Genomic DNA, 17,793 nt, shown 5'->3' on the forward strand with positions numbered 1-17,793 from the left:
CTCCACTGCCATGGTTTGCTGTTCTGTCCTGCACCACATTACTAGTTTTTTATTGTTGTTCTTGTTTGTTTGTTTGATTTCTAAAATTAGAGGCAGTGCAAATACCACTCATTCTTAAGGCCACAGTGTAAAGTGAGTTTCTCACTCCACTAACTTTTATATCACCTTCCATATGTTCATATTACAATGTGCATTAGATGTTATTATAAAGATTTTTATGTATTTGTTTTTCCACACACACACACACAATATGATTTCCAATATTCAGCCTAAAGCTTGCCATACTCTTTCACCAGAAATCATGCGTGGAACTGTGGTACAAAAGAAACTGAAAGCCTACTCTGCTTTGTCCCTTTTCTCCACTACTTTCAGGCATTAAATATTTTTCCTTCAACCATACTTGTCTCCATAAAATTACTTAAGAATACAGTTGACCCTTGAACAACTTGGGAGTTAGGGGTATCAACCCCCTGTGCAGTCAAAAATCCATGGATAACCTATTACAGTTGGCCTTTGTGTAGGAGGTTCCTATAAGTGGACCCACGCAGTTCACACCCGTGTAGTTCAAGGGTCAGCTTCACTAGTATTTCCCTCCCATTCCTACCTTTCTCTCCAAGTCCTAGATGAGGACTGAAATGTCTTGGCTTGTTCCTAAGTCCTCCAGCCTTTGCTGCAATGATTCCTTTAGACTTCATGATTCCTAAATGTCCAGCATTCTTTAACAGGCTCACATGTACCCACTTAGCTTTCACACGTATATATTTCAGGGTACACTTCTAATAACTTTTTTCCTCCCCTTGTCATTTTCCTTGGCTTTTCAATCTCTGTTCTGATTCATTTCAACTATTTTCAATGTCAACTGTTTTCCTAAATATTTTTCTAGATAAGGTGGGAGGATGATATACTTTCTGGATCCTCCTCCACATATTTCTTTCATGCTAACAGATGAATCATGTTTTGCCTGAATGAAGGATTTGGGGTTTCAGTCTTTACTCTGTAGACTGACAAGGGTATTCAATTGTTAACCACTTTCCAATATTTCAAGTGATAAATATGATGTGAAAATATTTTTTCCTAATAGGTAATTTTTAAATATCTGAAAGTTTGTAAAAATTTTCTCTGTATCCTTAGGTGAATCCTGGCAAAGTTCCTAAACCCTAGGTTTGATTCTTATTCTATTACCCTTTCCAGGAACTCAGAAAGTCTATTAAACTTGTGAATTCTGTATATTCCTCACCTCCAGGAAAAAGTGTTACTGCTCCTCTCCTTCATCTGCTGTTTCCTGCTCTCTGGGAACATGTGTTATTCACATCCTAGGTCTAATTAACATATACTCTAAGTCTCATCTATTTTTCACAAATGCCATATAGTTGTATTTTTGCCCTCTGATTTTTAGCTCCTTCTTCCAGTCTAGGATGTTCTTAAGTTCCAGAAAAATAATCTGGGTCTTATCAGTGACCCTTCATGCCTCAATGCATACATTGATTTTTTTGTTGTTAACTTGTTTATAGAAAACATGGCTTTGAGTTACAGAAATCTCTCTGCAGTGTCCTTAAAACACTAGTGCTCTGATTATCTACAGTTCAATACTCTTTCTTGGTAATGACTGCTGTGCCCGATTTTCTCTCTATGGTGCTTTGCCTGCCCTGGTGACCGTCATTTCCTTTGCACTCCCTGGCGTTCTTACTTGGCCTCTGGCAGTACCTTACCAGTGACATTCTCACAAGTGGCGGAGTCATAGAGCTCTTCGCTTTTATAGGAGAAGAGGACTGGCAGATGGGCTGTCAGTCCCTTGACAAGGTGCTAGGAGGAAGTCTGTTCTGGAGTTTTCACACAAACTCTCACCTGCCAGGAATAATGGTGTTGAGCTGTTCAACTTTCCTAAGAGACCAATGAGCATGAGTGTCTTCTGGGCCTTTCCACAGGCTCTCTGAGTCTGGACCCTGTATTCTACTCTGGTCCCTGGGGAGCCAGATTAGCAATGGCTTTCTCCCCTGAGATTCTGGTTAAGAGGGAGAACTTAGTCTCTCTTTCTAACTTGCTTCCCCAATGGCTTCAGAAGCTATCTGTCAATCTCAGGAGAGCTAAAATGAAAAAAAAATAAACTGCAATCTTGAATTAAAAAACCTTATGTATACGAGATAAAGGGTGTTAAGAAAACATATTGTGGTAATCACTTCACAATATATGTAAGTTAAGCCATCATGCTGTTCACCTTAAACTCATACAGTGCTGTATGTCAATTATATCTCAATAAAACTGGAAAAATTTTCAAATTAAAAAAAAAATATATATATATATATCTCCAATTACACAGAGTGATTTGATTTGTGACCATAATACCTAATTTAAAACCCATACATATACAGGAAACTTAAATATGTAAAACCTTTATTCAAAATATACATTCTAAATCCAAACTGAGAGCCTCACAGAGGTAATAAAAATATTATTATCACAGCCGAACTTTATTTTAATTATATTTAGGAAATTTATCATCTGATATAAAAATAAACTAAAATAGCTAAACCATGGAAATCTGTGGGTGGTGGGAGAACCCCTGATGATCAGAAGACTGGAGACCTCAATCACGACTTATCAAACGCAGTGTAGGCTCTGCATTCAGGAGAGCCTAGAGTCAATTTCTTCTAGCAATTTGGGAAAGAATTTGGGAAAGTTACTTACATACTGTACACCACTTTGCACAGCTTTAAAGCGGTATTCAAAATACTTCACAGGGTGGTCATACATTTTAAAATAAATAAGAGATGTAAATGCTTAGGATATCTGCAAAGCTTATTGATTAATGTAGCTATTGCTTGTACTATTAATACTATTATAATTTGATCATAACCTGCAAGTATAAAAGACATAGATTTCCAACATTATATTATCTGTATCTATACAAATTGTCATTGAATGTGTTGGTATGGTCAAATAATTATGCCAGTTAAGCAAGAATTGCAAGTGTTTTCTCATGTATGGTTGTTTTTCCTTGAGATCAAGCTGTTTCTTAAACTTACAGATTCAGAAATTTGTTTTAATAAATATTAGAATAGCTAGGCCAAATATTCTTTAACACTTTAGGCCATAGGAAATTATGAAAATATTTTGGAACTTCTTCAGATTTCTTCACTACCTCCAAAAAATTTAAAAACTGGTCTTCAAAAGATGATTTTTGGATCACCAAAAATATATTAAATGCCAAAATATAAAAATGATTTCTCTTACCCATATCTGACATTTCAGGCACAGTTACGATATATGGTCCATCTGTGAACTTTGGAGCATTGTCATTGATGTCTTGCACTTTGATGATAAACTCAGATTCAGGTTCAAGGGGCTTGTTTGTTCGTCTGTCAATAGCCTGAGCATGAAGCACATAGTGGGTCTTCTGCTCTCTGTCTAGACTTTTTGTTGAGTGGATGTCACCCGTGGTATCATCAATGATAAATATAGTCCCAGCACCTTCTCCAGTAAGGATGTACTTCACAGACCCATCACCTTTGTCAGAATTGGAGTGCAGCTGTAAATAAAGATGGAATAATTTAACACGAAATTATACTCCAACTTCACATCGTGTTCTCTGAAAACTACCTATCTATAATTTAATACTTAGTTTTGACTATAACTTTTCTTCTCTCCACAGTGTCCCATGTGTTGCTACAATCATCTATTGGTCTGTAGTTTTTCTTCACTTGGTATTAATGTGGATATTTTTATTATGATCTGCTTAAGATCCTATTATTGATGTAAGAACAATTAAAAAGCAATAATTATTAAAAGAAAAACATTAACTCTTGAGGTCATTCTACTAAATCCACACTTTACTACCTACATAGAATAGAACTAGAAAAAGAAACTACTAGTAAATCACTGTTGCCTTCCATACTTGTAGGAATTATTTTTTAAATTAATAGCTTGTCATTCTATTCCAACATTAAAATTAGAAAAAAATATTGTAGGACAAATTGACATTCAAATTATTTATTAAAAATTCCACAAAATGGCTTCCCTGGTGGTGCAGTAGTTGAGAGTCCACCTGCTGATGCAGGGGACATGGGCTCGTGCCCCGGTCCGGGAAGATCCCACATGCCATGGAGTGGCTGGGCCCGTGAGCCATGGCCGCTGAGCCTGAGCGTCCGAACCCTCTGCTCCACAATGGGAGAGGCCACGACAGTGAGAGGCCCGTAAAACAAAAAAAAAAAAAAAAAAAAAAAAAAGCAATAAAAATTCCACAAAAGAGGCACTTATTTGTCACAGAAGCATTAATTTTATAATTTGGAAAAATAAATATTTTCTACATTAATTGTTTACATTTAGAATTTTAAAAAAAACTTGTGGTAGAATATTTTCTTTCTTGAAAATTTATGAAACTTTAACTCAAAATTTAAATAACAGTAATAGATTTAATCAATAAGTAGGCCCTAATTTTTAATTAATTGAGATACACTAAAAAATTTCACTTATTAAATTAAAATGATCAAATATTCTTTGAAGAGACATTATAGAGTAATATTTCAGCAGAGGATTTCAACAAGAAAGATAAATAATGGTAAGATAATTATAAGCCTCTTTTTATCATTTATATATTAGCAAATGCTTTTAAATTGCATATGGTTCACACTTAATATCTTACTATAACTTATAACATCAAAGTTCATTTAAATATTTCCATGAATACTACTGCTATATTTCTAGCTAAGAACGACCTCAGTATTTTCTTAAATTGCAAACACATATTGAAGAATGGTTTCTCCCAAGAGATCTGAACAGTTATCCTTCATATGAAACCTTTTTGGTCACATAACCTCAACTACTCACTTTTTGCACATTTCTGACCCTTGCAAACATTGAAAATATATAACCTTGTTCACATAGCATTTTGGTTTCTAGCCACAGTAAAGTGAAAATTTTCCAGGTTTATGTTAAAGTCTCTGAAATTTTAGAAGATATTTTTTAAAAGATAAAATATAGGGATTTCCCTGGTGGCACAGTGGTTAAGAACCCGCCTGTCAATGCAGGGGACAGGGGTTCAATCCCTGGTCTGGGAAGATCCCACATGTCCCAGAGCAACTAAGCTCGTGAGCCACAACTACTGAGCCCATGAGCCACAACTACTGAGCCCGCATGCCACAACTACTGAAGCCCACACACCCTAGAGTCCATGCTCCACAGCAAGAGAAGCCACCGCAATGAGAAGCCCACCCACTTCAGTGAAGAGTAGTCCCCGCTCGGCACAACTAGAGAAAGCCTGCATCAGAAATGAATGGCCATTATCAAAAAGCTAGAAACAATACATGCTGGAAAGGGTGTGGTGAAAAGGGAAGCTTCCTGCACTGTTGGTGGGAATGTAAACTGATACAACCACTATGGAGAACAGTACGGAGGTTCCTTAAAAAACTAAAAATAGGGCTTCCCTGGTGGCTCAGTGGTTGAGAGTCCGCCTGCTGATGCAGGGGACACGGGTTTGTGCCCCGGTCCGGGAAGATCCCACATGCCGCAGAGTGGCTGGGCCCGTGAGCCATGGCCGCTGAGCCTGCGCGTCCGGAGCCTGTGCTCCGCAACGGGAGAGGTCGCAACAGTGAGAGGCCTGCGTACCACAAAAAAAAAAACAAAACTAAAAATAGAACTACCATATGACCCAGCAATCCCACTACTGGGCATATACCCTAAGAAACCCATAATTCAAAAAGAGACATATACCAAAATGTTCATTGCAGCACTATTTACAATAGCCAGGACATGGAAGCAACCTAAGTATCCATTGACAGATGAATGGATAAAGAAGATGTGGCACATATATACATAATGGAATATTACTCAGCCATAAAAAGAAATGAAATTGAGTTATTTGCAGTGAGGTGGATGGACCTAGAGTCTGTCACACAGAGTGAAGTAAGTCAGAAAGAGAAAAACAAATACCAAATGCTAACACTTACATATGGAACCTAAGAAAAAAAAAAAATGGTTCTGATGAACCTAGGGGCAGGACAGGAATAAACACACAGACCTAGAAAATGGACTTGAGGACACCAGGAGGGGAAGGGTAAGCTGGGACAAAGTGAGAGAGTACCACTGACATATATACACTACCAAATGTAAAATATATAGCTAGTGGGAAGCAGTCTCATAGCACAAGGAGATCAGCTTGGTGCTTTGTGACCACCTAGAGGGGTGGGATAGGGAGGGTGGGAGGGAGACACAAGAGGGAGGGGATATGGGGATATATGTATACATATAGCTGATTCACTTTGTTATACAGCAGAAACTAACACAACATTGTAAAGCAATTATACTCCAATAAACATGTTAAAAATATTTTTTTAAAGACCCAATGCAGCTACAAATAGATAAATATAAAATATAGAAAAAGACAATATAAGGAAAGAACTATTCTTATGGGAAAATGAAGGCATCTGAAACATAAATAATAGTACATCAGGAAAAGTTTAACTTATTTCTTGAAAACACATAGGACATAATCGGGGACAAAATTCTGATGGGAATCACTCAGCTAGATTCAACCAATGAAATCATTTCAAAACTGCTTTTTTGGAGTTTTTGTAAAAAGGAGTAAAAATACATTAACAAAATATGAAAAACACAGCTTTCAAAGATTCACACTTCATTAGTAAATTAACTACTAAAAGAAGCAGTAAAATGAGTTGCATAGAGACAGTTGCATGCATGTATGAAAGTGAATTTATTCATTTATGTCTCTTGACACATCATTTTAGCACCTACAAGAAAAGATTTATCATTTATGCAGCAGACGTCTACACAACATCGATAGAGCAGTCTGTTTCACATTCTTTAACTTTGCCTCTATCCATGACCAAAGCACAGCCAAGAAAAGCAACAAATTCATTGAGCGAATGTTTCTAAAACCTTTTCTGGAACTTTCGTATTATTAAATTAACAAAAGGTGAGATCGCTTTAATAGCTATTGCTATGCTGTATATAAATTATAAATCTATATATTATAAATATAATTAATTAAAAACACTTGAGGGCAAGGGTTAAGCCTTCTAACAACTAATTTTTGAAAGACAAAACAATGGTGACAATTAACTCCTTTCCTCAGGATATATTCACATACTCTTTTATATTTTTAGCAAGGTAAATTTGAAATTATTTAGTCTTGGATTAAAGGTTCACATTACAACGAGTTAACTATACATATTTTTTTTAAATAGGCGTATGGATGTAAACCAGAAACAGAAATATGTAAAAGAAGTAGTAAAGTTGTCAGTCTAAAGCATCTGTTAAAAAATTATATGCTCTGTGCTTTATACTGATTATGCTAAATAATTCAAATAAAAGATAAATGTCAGTAGCTTTATGGCTTTAGATTCTAAAACTTGAATCTGACTTCACATTTATAAAGTTTTGAGAATTAACATATAATTTAGCATGTTTCAGAAGTTATGTCTAATTAGAAAATAAATGTGCAATACAATCAGTGAACTGTATTTAACCAGTATTTATTACTGTACAACACAGTCAAAGTTATGTCAAAATATTATAACTATGTATTTGGATTACATAAGTTGTTGATAATACTCAGCTTAGGGGTTTTACTAAGGTAGATGATCACTTTATTAATGGATTTTTAAAAATCTCTCATCTGGCCTGCTGGAATCTTGAAATGAGAGTTACCATGTAACACTAGTGGAAACCCAGCACAGTAGCAGTAGGTCAATTAATTAATAGTTTATATGATTTTTTTTAATTAAAAAAAATTTTTGGAGTATAATTGCTTTACTCCAAATGTTGTGTTAGTTTCTGCTGTACAATAAAGTGAGTCAGCTATATGTATACATATATCCCCTCCCTCTTGGACCTCCTTCCTTCCAACCCCCATCCTACTCATCTAGGTCAGGTCATCACTGAGCACCGAGCTGAGCTTCCTGTGCTTTATAGTGTGTCCCCACTAGCTTTCTTCTTTTAACATCTTTATTGGAGTATAATTGCTTTACCATGTTGTGTTAGTTTCTGCTTTATAACAAAGTGAATCAGCTATATGCATACATATGTCCCCTATCCTCTTCCTCTTGTGTCTCCCTCCCACCCTCCCTACCCCACCCCTCTAGGTGGTCACAAATCACCAAGCTGATCTCCCTGTGCTATGCGGCTGCTTCCCACTAGCTATCTATTTTGCATTTGGTAGTGTATATATGTCCATGCCACTCTCTCACTTTGTCCCAGCTTACCCTTCCCCCTCCCCGTGTCCTCAAGTCCATTCTCTACGTCTGTGTCTTTATTCCTGTGCTGCCCCTAAGTTCTTCAGAAACATTTTTTTTTTTTAGATTCCATACATATGTGTTAACATACGGTATTTGTTTTTCTCTTTCTGACTTACTTCACTCTGCATGACAGACTCTGTTTTATGCATGCTAGTGTATATATGTCATTCCTAATCTCCCAATCCGTCCCACCCTCTCAGTGATCCACCCTCAGGATTACCTCTTTTCCATTGGACCTATTTTCAAATCTTTAGCTCTATTTACAACATGCACTCTGCAACAGAGGTTGGGGGAACCACTGGCTACACTGTCTTGCTTTCCTTAACAAGTAGATTTTAAGATTCTGGAAGAACACATGTTTGTATTAGGTTTTATAAGGCAAAATATGATGAATGTGTGAGTGAATGAATGAATACATGAATGAAATGGATGAGCAGTAATGAGTGCAGTAGAGGTAGAAATCTTAAGACATGGAGAGAAAACTTTTAGATACAGATAATCAGGTTATACAGATAATCAGACTAGAAATGTGCTATCTTCGAGGGTGGGCAGCAATGAGACATCAAATGAAAGAGACCAGGAGTCTAGTATGTAAAGTAAGAATGCTCTGGATATAAACACGGTACTGACTTAGTAACTAGTAAAATATTACATTGTAAATTTAGCTAGCTACTAGACGATTTGGGCGATTTCTATCTTTTTTACATTAAATATATAAAAATATTTGGAAGATAAAGTTGATTTTCATCATATATAGTTCAGAAATACTACAAAGAGAATAGTAGCAGGGTGTTATCATAACACACAGTGGTGGGAATATACTTTTAGAGTCATGAGATTTTGCAAAGTGAGTGATATTTTTATGCTAAAGGAGAGCTATTATACTGTCCTAAAGCAAGAGTAAAAAACCCTTGTGTATCTGATCACATAAAAACATAGGGTTAATTAATTGTTCTTTAAAGAACAGAAAAGGGGAGGAGAATGCAAAAAGAAAACATAGTCACCCAAGCGAAGCAAAATGAACACTTCTCTGACATTCTTTTAATAAATTATCTCTTCCTTAGTGTTAAGGAGTAACCCACAGCACTTAGAAAGTTAATGTGACACACATGAGTTCCCCTCAGAAGACTACTTATTCACCCTTGACCACATTAGGATCGGGGCCTAAAAATTTATAGCTTTTACTCTAATGCAGAATTCCTCACTGAGATAATATCCTATCCTTTGGGGAAGAATAACTTTAAAAGGTTAAGAAGATGGTGTCAGAGCAATTAATTTTGAAAGTTGCTTTTAGTTAGGAGTTCAAGCTATATTATAAAGATAGGTCACTAACTTAAAATTGTGATATTTTTGACTACATAATTATGCATTTTTATGAGTAGGAAACTTCTATTTACAATAATAATTCCAGTAGAAACAGTCAGAACTATTATATAGCAATGTGAGACCTATGTAAGGATCATAGGAAAGACATGCCATTAAAACTTATTATGCATCTCTCATTCCAGAATGTGTTATATTTTAAACTATAAGCAGATAAAACAAAATCCAATTGAACTCTTTTTTTTTTTCTTTTTTTTGCGGTACGCGGGGCTCTCACTGTTGCGGCCTCTCCCATTGTGGAGCACAGGCTCCGGACGCGCAGGCTCAGCGGCCATGGCTCACGGGCCCAGCCGCTCCGCGGCACGTGGGATCCTCCCGGACTGGGGCATGAACCCGCGTCCCCTGCATTGGCAGGCGGACTCAACCACTGCGCCAATTGATGCGAAGAAAAAACACATGAAGAGTAACAGCCTATTGGTAATTAACACATCAGCCTCTTCATGCAAAAAAAGGAATACATAACCATCAGTTTTAATTATGCATCAATACGTAAAAAAAGTATGTTAAAAACAGTAGCAATAAAGCATTGTGTTCAACCACAAAGCTAATGTTAATCAATTAAAAGGTTAAGAAATTAGATGAGGGTAAGAAAAGAAGGTTTGCATTTGTTTAACTAGAAACATCCAAGGTCTCTGCAAACATGCAAAGGCCACTTGTTGAATTTTAGTTTCTAGCTTTTAACTGCTTTATTGGTATTCTTAGAAAAGGAAACAAATGAATGAAAAGGAGGAAGGGAAAAGGAGCAGAAAGGAACACATTTTTAACTATTATAACCCCTGAATCACAGCTTAGGGCTATTAACACACAAGATGGAAAACTACAAAATACCTCTATAAAGTCTGAGGTTGTTTTAATTCCGTAGGCACCAGCTTTACTTCAGAGAGCCCCATTCAGGTGCGCCAAATATTTGGGCAGTCCAGGAGGCATTCAGTGGTTGAGAATTTCGCTATTAATTTCTGGGAAGCCTCAAAAAGTGACCAACTGATTAGAATTGAAGGGAGATATATATATAAGGCACAGGAGTACCTATTATCTGTCAGAGTTCATGTCTTCTTTTATATCCCAGTCAAGGTCTAGTTGAGAAAGGGGTGGCTCTGGCAGCTGGTTTTAAAGAAAAAAAACCTCACAGAATACTAAACATTATTATAATTCCATAAAAATATTGACCCAAACCACTGCCCACACATTCCAGTGTGCTGTGATTTTATCCCCATTTAAATTTGGCCATCACTGTTCATTTTAACCCCTTTTCCTCGTTAAGAAAGCAGTAATTGCACTAAGAAAGGAGGGCAAAGAAAGATAATGGAAGTGTGAGTAGTTTCAGTCCTTTGGAAAATTCATCTGACAATAAAATGTAAGAGTCTCATTCGATCTATCAATCACTTTGAGGAGTTTATTCATCCTACAAACATTTTTTGGAATGTCCACCATGTGCCAGTCATTGTGCTCTGTACTTAAATCCATCACTGAACAAGCAGGCTGAGATCCCTGCCCAGGTAATGCCTACATTCATTCCACTGGGGAAAAGCAGACAGTAAGCAGAAAACATGACAATAGACAATATGCAAGACCCACATTTAAAAAGGAAAGAGAGGGCTTCCTTGGTGGCGCAGTGGTTGAGAGTCCGCCTGCCGATGCAGGGGACATGGGTTCGTGCCCCGGTCCGGGAAGATCCCACATGCTGCAGAGCGGCTAGGCCCGTGAGCCATGGCCGCTGAGCCTGCGCGTCCGGAGCCTGTGCTCCGCAACGGGAGAGGCCCCAACAGTGAGAGGCCCGCGTACCGCAAAAAAAAAAAAAAAAAAAGGAAGGACTAATGATTGAAACCTGTAGGATTTCAAAATACAAAAGGTAGAGGGACCAGAAGATACTGCGAAAGAGCAATCAATAAAGCATGTTAGTGTCCTGGGGGAGAAAATAAAATGGAAAATTAAGCACCTGTGTACAATGATAGCTATATGAAAATAATAATTATTGATTATTTTAGAGGCAAAAGAAATCTGAAGTTTCAGCTGGAGGGAGATGGTTTTACAACTTATGAATTATTAAAATAATAATGTGAATATATTTAGCTCTGAAGAACTATCCATAATTTGCTGTCCATTGAGAAAATCATATTGTAGAATAATGCAGAAGATCTTATTTAGAGAAAACATATAAATAACAATAAAACTACATATATAATATATTCCTATTTATTAACATGATCAAGTAGAAAATTAGAGAAAGATATAATCCAGGCGTCTTACACTAGAGGGAAGACAGAAAAAGAGGCTACACTGCAGTGAGCTAGTCAATTTTCCTTTATATTTCTTTCACAGTTTTAAGTTATTGAATGAGTATCCATTACTTTTCAGTATAAATGTTGCTGTTGTTATTAAACAAGGATTCTGGGTTTTATTAAAGCCAATTGTGTAGAAAAGCCATAATATATTGCAGCCGTTTCTCAAAACAGTAAGAATAATTAGAAAATCTCAGGTACCATTTGATCTCCACACATGGCCTCTAATCTTTGTTTTACTTCTCATTCTGAGATGTTTAAGAATTTGGTCTTTCTTATGGTCATGCCTCAGGATGCTAAATTCTGTCCTGAATTCAGCCACATCTCTCAGGCTACTGCATTAAGTTGCCCAGTGTTGCTAGCTAAAGCTTACTCATAACTGTCTGCATGTTTAGTCCGTCTTGAAATTTTTGGATATGTATCCCTTCCCATCTCATATGTCCCTCACCTAAGCTTTATGATGTCTTCAACTCTATTTAGCTATCCCTCTGGCCTTGTGCTTATTCTAGGTTAAAAACCAATTTGATGTAATTAAATGGGAGAAATTAATTGCAACCCCACTATGTAACAAGCAGTATGCTGAGATGAATCATAGAGAGCTATAAAGTTACAAAAATTTTTAGCGCAGTGAGCAATGAAGATCACTACACATGCAATGAAGTGTATTCAATCACACAATCACAGCAATGAAGATGACTACACAAAGTAGTCAATGTTCTGATAGAGGCATGAGTTGGAACCAACTTTCTGTTGCTGGGAAATTTTCCAAAAGGGTGCTGACTCTCAATTTATAGACGTATTTCTCCATTTCTATAAAAAGATGAAAATGATTTTCAAGATTTTTTAAAAATTCTCATCAAACTTTTTCCTTAAGCATTTGCATTCTGGATTTAACCCTAACACTCAACAGAAATTGTTATAAGGTCAGCAAATATATCCTGGTTATTGAATATGTTAGTGAATAACATATTTTTTAAAGGAAAGGGACATTTTAATAACACGATGATGCTAACTCAACACAGGAGACAGAGTGCAAAACTCTCAAATATTGAATGTTCACTCTGGAAATGCAGAAATGGGAATAGTGAAGTGTTTTTTTATGGAATAAACTGTGGATTGAGGATCAATGAAGAAGACAGTACGAGCTGTCTTGCTAAGTTTTTTCTGTGCTGGAATATGAAGTTATTCCACACGGCACTGAGCCCACATAACTCTGCATGTTGAAATAAAAATTCTGCGGTCTACAATTGTGCACAGATATTCCTCTCAGTTAAGCTTGCTAAGGATAGAAATGTTATTCAGAAATTTTTAAACCATAAAATCCAAGTTGCCCAGTTACAAGTCTGAACTCATTCTGTATCTTCTGTTGTGTTTATCATCAGATTGAATAACCAGAGCTATCCTACTCTCCTGTCACTCAAGATGAAATTTTATGTGTTAATACTGATTTCTTTCTTCATTTCTCCTCATTCAAACTTTCTAAATTATTTGATTCCACCTCCTTAAAACCTCCCACCCCTCCACCCCCTTCTCTCCATCACAGTTACCACTGAGTTAATTCATGCTCTCACACTAACTTAGATTATTGCTGCTATCCCCTAAATGCTCCTATTATCTTTCTGTTTCTGTTCCATCCACGTTCTATTCACACTACAGTTCAGTGTGTTATTTATAAAATTTGAATTTGGTCATTTCCTGAATAATCCATTTTAGAGCATCCCACGGCCTTCAGCTGGAATGCCCCTCCATCTGGCTCCTGTCTGTGTGCCCAACTTGATCTTTTCACACTCCACCATGGATACTAAACTTCAGTCAAACTAAACTAGATAATCTAGCTCCAAAAGAGCCAGACTGTCCACAGCTGATCCCCTTCAAACTCGATATTTTCTATTTATCTGCCCAGAGATAAGTAGTTTCCTATCTTTTGTGAAATATCCTTTGAACTTTTCATTCAAATAAGCTGCCATTCCTTTGTGATGCCAAAGAACCCCTTGTTTACCTGTCATTCAGCACTTATTGCTTTTTTTCAATGAAATTCCCCAACTCTCCGAATTTACTTGACTCTCATTGAGGGCAAGAGCCACATTTCATTTGTTTTCATGTTTCCAGTACCCAACACACCTCTTTTCAATGAATATTACCAAAAAATGAAATATGATTGTTAACATTCTCACAAATAATTTCATGATACATTATAGTGTACCAAATAGGAAATAAAGAAATTACAAAGTTATAAAATAGAGTCAAGATATTAAAATAATACCAAGAGGAAACTTGGTTTAACAGGTAGGAATGAAGAGATCTAAAAGTGTAGAGTGGAGAGGTAAATATTTTTTAAAAAACACCTAAAAAATCAACTTAGACAACTGACTATTTAAAGCAAGATCAATAACATTGTAAGATGGGTTTTATAAGGTTATTTGACTAAAAGGTATGACGGAAGTAGAAAAAAAATGGAATGGGCAGATAAACGCAATTATACTGTTGTAAAACAAAGAATGTGGTTCATCACCCAGTTCTACAAGGATTAAGACATTACCCACTGCAGTCGCTGAGGGACATGCACCCTGAGAGGAGCTCAGGATGAAAAACAGGATGAGGCACTCTGTGTTTTGGAAAAACAGGCCCCTTAGATAGTTTGATGTATACCTCAGGATGAATTTTAATGTACCCAGATTCTTACATTTTTTTCACATATAGAAAAGCATTAAAACATTACCTGAGATATCTGTTCTTTGTAACTAACAGTAATCTTTTACCAAGATGTATGCATTTAAAAAAAAATATTGAGGTATAGTTGATTTACAATGTTGTGTTAGTTTCAGATGTACAGCAAAATGAATCAGTTATACATACACATATATCCACTCTTTTTTAGATCCTTTTCCCATATAGACCATTACAGAGTATTGAGTAGAGTTCCTTATTAGGAGCTCTACAGTAGGTCCTTATTAGTTATCTATTTTATACATAGTAGTGTGTATATGTCAATCCCAATCTTCCAATTTAACCATCCCCCCTTACCCCCTGGTAACCATAAGTTTATTTTCTACATCTGTAACTCTACTTCTAAGATGTATGCTTGACTGCACTCACTCCCTAGCCAAAAATCATATATATCCTGGCTTCTCCACTATCCCTTTGGAGCAGTCCCCTCAAAGGGGTTACTGGGGGTGCTGTCTCCCACGGCAGTCTCAGTAAGACCCTGATCAAAACTTAAACTCACAGCTCTTATGTTGTGTGCTTTTCCTCCAGTAGACACTGTCATGAAGGTATTGAATTTGTGAAGGGGAAACTTTGAAGGGTGAAGTGGAAGTTGAAAAGCAGGCAGTATCATGTGTGAAGTGGGCAGAGGGAATAGCGTAGCAAACATTAAGTGTCAGGTGTGAAGTGGTACAACATTGATTCCAAATTGACTTTTATACGTTGTGAATGCACACTGTTTGGCACCAGAACAAACATGACAACTTAATAAAGTGATGCATAACTTAAAAAGTCAATAGAAGAATTAAGCAGAATTATAAAAAAAAAAACACATTGAATAAACCATGAGAAGGTAGAAAGGAATGTTAGAGAATAAAAACCGGTAAGACAAAGTAGGAACAAAACCAATATTGCCAATGTCTACCAACCCTATCAATGATCATATTAAATGTAAATATACAGTAGACTTCAGCAAAAATCGTGGAGTAAGGACCACTAAAAATTTCTCCTCCATAAAAACAATGATAACACTGGCAAAACGTTGTAAGAATCAACTTTTTCAGATCTCTGGAAATTAACCAAAGACTTACAGAATTCCAGGGAGAATGTAAGCAAGAAAAACAGCTGAATCTTTGTGTGAACTGTTAGCTTTGGCGGTCTTTTAATTTCCTCCACTTTCATCCTTCCCCCTCCCCCTCAGCTCCACAGTAGTCTTGAAAAGCAACATCCTGAAATTGCAGTGAAAACCCACAAGGAAATGTCTAGGGCCAGATAGCCTCACAGGTGATTTCCACCAAACACTGAAATAATTAACATCACTTCTTTGTGAACTTCTCCAAAAAATAATTTACAACTCATTGTATGAGTCCAGCATTATATTGACACCAAAACCTGATAGAAATATCACAAAAAGAGAAATCTACACATCAATTTACCTTATAAATATAGGATACAACAATCCTCAACAAATACTAGCAAATCAAATCCAGCAACACAAAAAAAGGATTATACACAGTGATAAAGTGTGATTTATCCAGGAAAGCAAGGTTGCTTAAAACATACAAAAATCAATCAATATCATAAAACATACCAATATTATATGATTATCTCATGGATTCTGAAAAACCATTTGACAAAATCTAACACCCTTTCACAATAAAAACAATAAATAAATGAGGGATAGATGGGAACATACTCAACCTGATAACATACATCTACAATAGACCAACAGTTACCATAATAATTAATAGTGAAACACTGAAAGCTCTCCTCCAAGTATCAAAAGCAAGACAAATGCCCACTCTTGACACTTCTAGTCATCCTTACACTGGAGGTTCTAGCAAGGGCAACTAAGAAAAAAAACAAAAAATGCATCCATTAGTCATTAGGGAACGCAAACTAAAATTGCAATGAGCTGATACTTCATCTTCACTAGGATGGCTGAAATTTTAAGAAGATAGGAAATACAAGTGTTGACAAGGATGTGGAGAAATTAGAATGCTCATACATTGCTGACAGAATTGTAAAATGATGTTGTCATTTGGAAAAACATTTAACAACTCTTCAAAGAGTTACACATATAGTTACCATATGACCCAGTAATACCAGTTTTAGGTATGTACCCAAGAGAAATGAAAACAAATTTCAAACAACCTAAACAAATGTTATTGCCAGGGACTGGGGGTCAGAAGAGAAAAGGAGAGTGACTACTAATGAGTATGAGGTTTCTTTTTTGGAGCAATGCAAGTGTTCTAGAGTTAGAGAGTTGTGATGGTTGTGTACCTCTGCATATATGTTAAAAGCCAAAGAATTGTACACTTTAAAAAAGACAGATATTATATTTTGTGAATTACATCTCAATAAAAAACTAATAAACTACATAAATATACTAAATACACCAATTAAAAGGCAGAAACTGTTAGATGGAGTTAAAAAATAAGACTCAGCTACATGCTGCCTGCACTAATGTACTTTAAATGAAAATACATAAGAAGGCTGAAAGTAAAAGATGAAAAATGATATACAGGATAATTATAAGTATAAAAAAGCAAAGCTTATGAATATCAGACAAATTATACTTCAATACAAAGTATATTACAAGAGATAAGGGAGACTATTTCATGATTTATCAAGAGCAAAAACAAATCCAAAATATGCATAAACCTAATTATAGAACACAAAAATTCATGAAGCAAAAATTGACACAATTAACAGGAGGAATAGGGTAATACAATTATAGGTGGTATATTTAACACCTCATTCTCAGTAATTGATAGAATAAATACACAGAATTATAAAGGAGAGAGAAAACCTTGATTATGCTATCAATTGAACAAAATTGCCTACAAAACATTGTGCTCAACAACATATTCTTGTCAAGCTCACAAGGAACATTCTCCAAGAGAGACCACATGCTTGATTATACAAGTAACAATAAATTTCAAAAGGATATAAACTTACAGATTATGCTATCTGATGAAAATGGAAAAATACAAATGAATCAAAACAAGATATATAGAAAAGGACAAATATTTGGAGTTAAATAACACACCTCTAAATAAACCATAAGCCATAAAGAAGTCAAAAAAAAGATATAACAAAAATAAATAAATGGGACTCCATCAAGCTTAAAAGCTCTTACACAATGAAGGAAACTATCAACAAAATGAAAAGGTCAC

At 35.9% G+C, this 17,793-nt stretch overlaps 1 protein-coding gene across 2 annotated transcripts in view; it reads right to left on the bottom strand.

The window, feature by feature from the left end:
- CDH18 (cadherin 18) overlaps positions 1-17,793 on the bottom strand; it is a 340,967-nt gene that overhangs the window by 255,760 nt on the left and 67,414 nt on the right. For both annotated transcript variants that reach the window (XM_029217299.1, XM_029217297.1), the window contains exon 2: positions 3,232-3,526. In XM_029217299.1, coding sequence (XP_029073132.1) covers positions 3,232-3,526 — 295 coding nt within the window. The remainder of the gene's footprint in view (positions 1-3,231; positions 3,527-17,793) is intronic.

Source organism: Monodon monoceros, unplaced genomic scaffold, assembly GCF_005190385.1.
Source record: "Monodon monoceros isolate NGI ecotype Baffin Bay Population unplaced genomic scaffold, NGI_Narwhal_1 Super_Scaffold_12, whole genome shotgun sequence".
NCBI lineage: Eukaryota > Metazoa > Chordata > Mammalia > Artiodactyla > Monodontidae > Monodon > Monodon monoceros.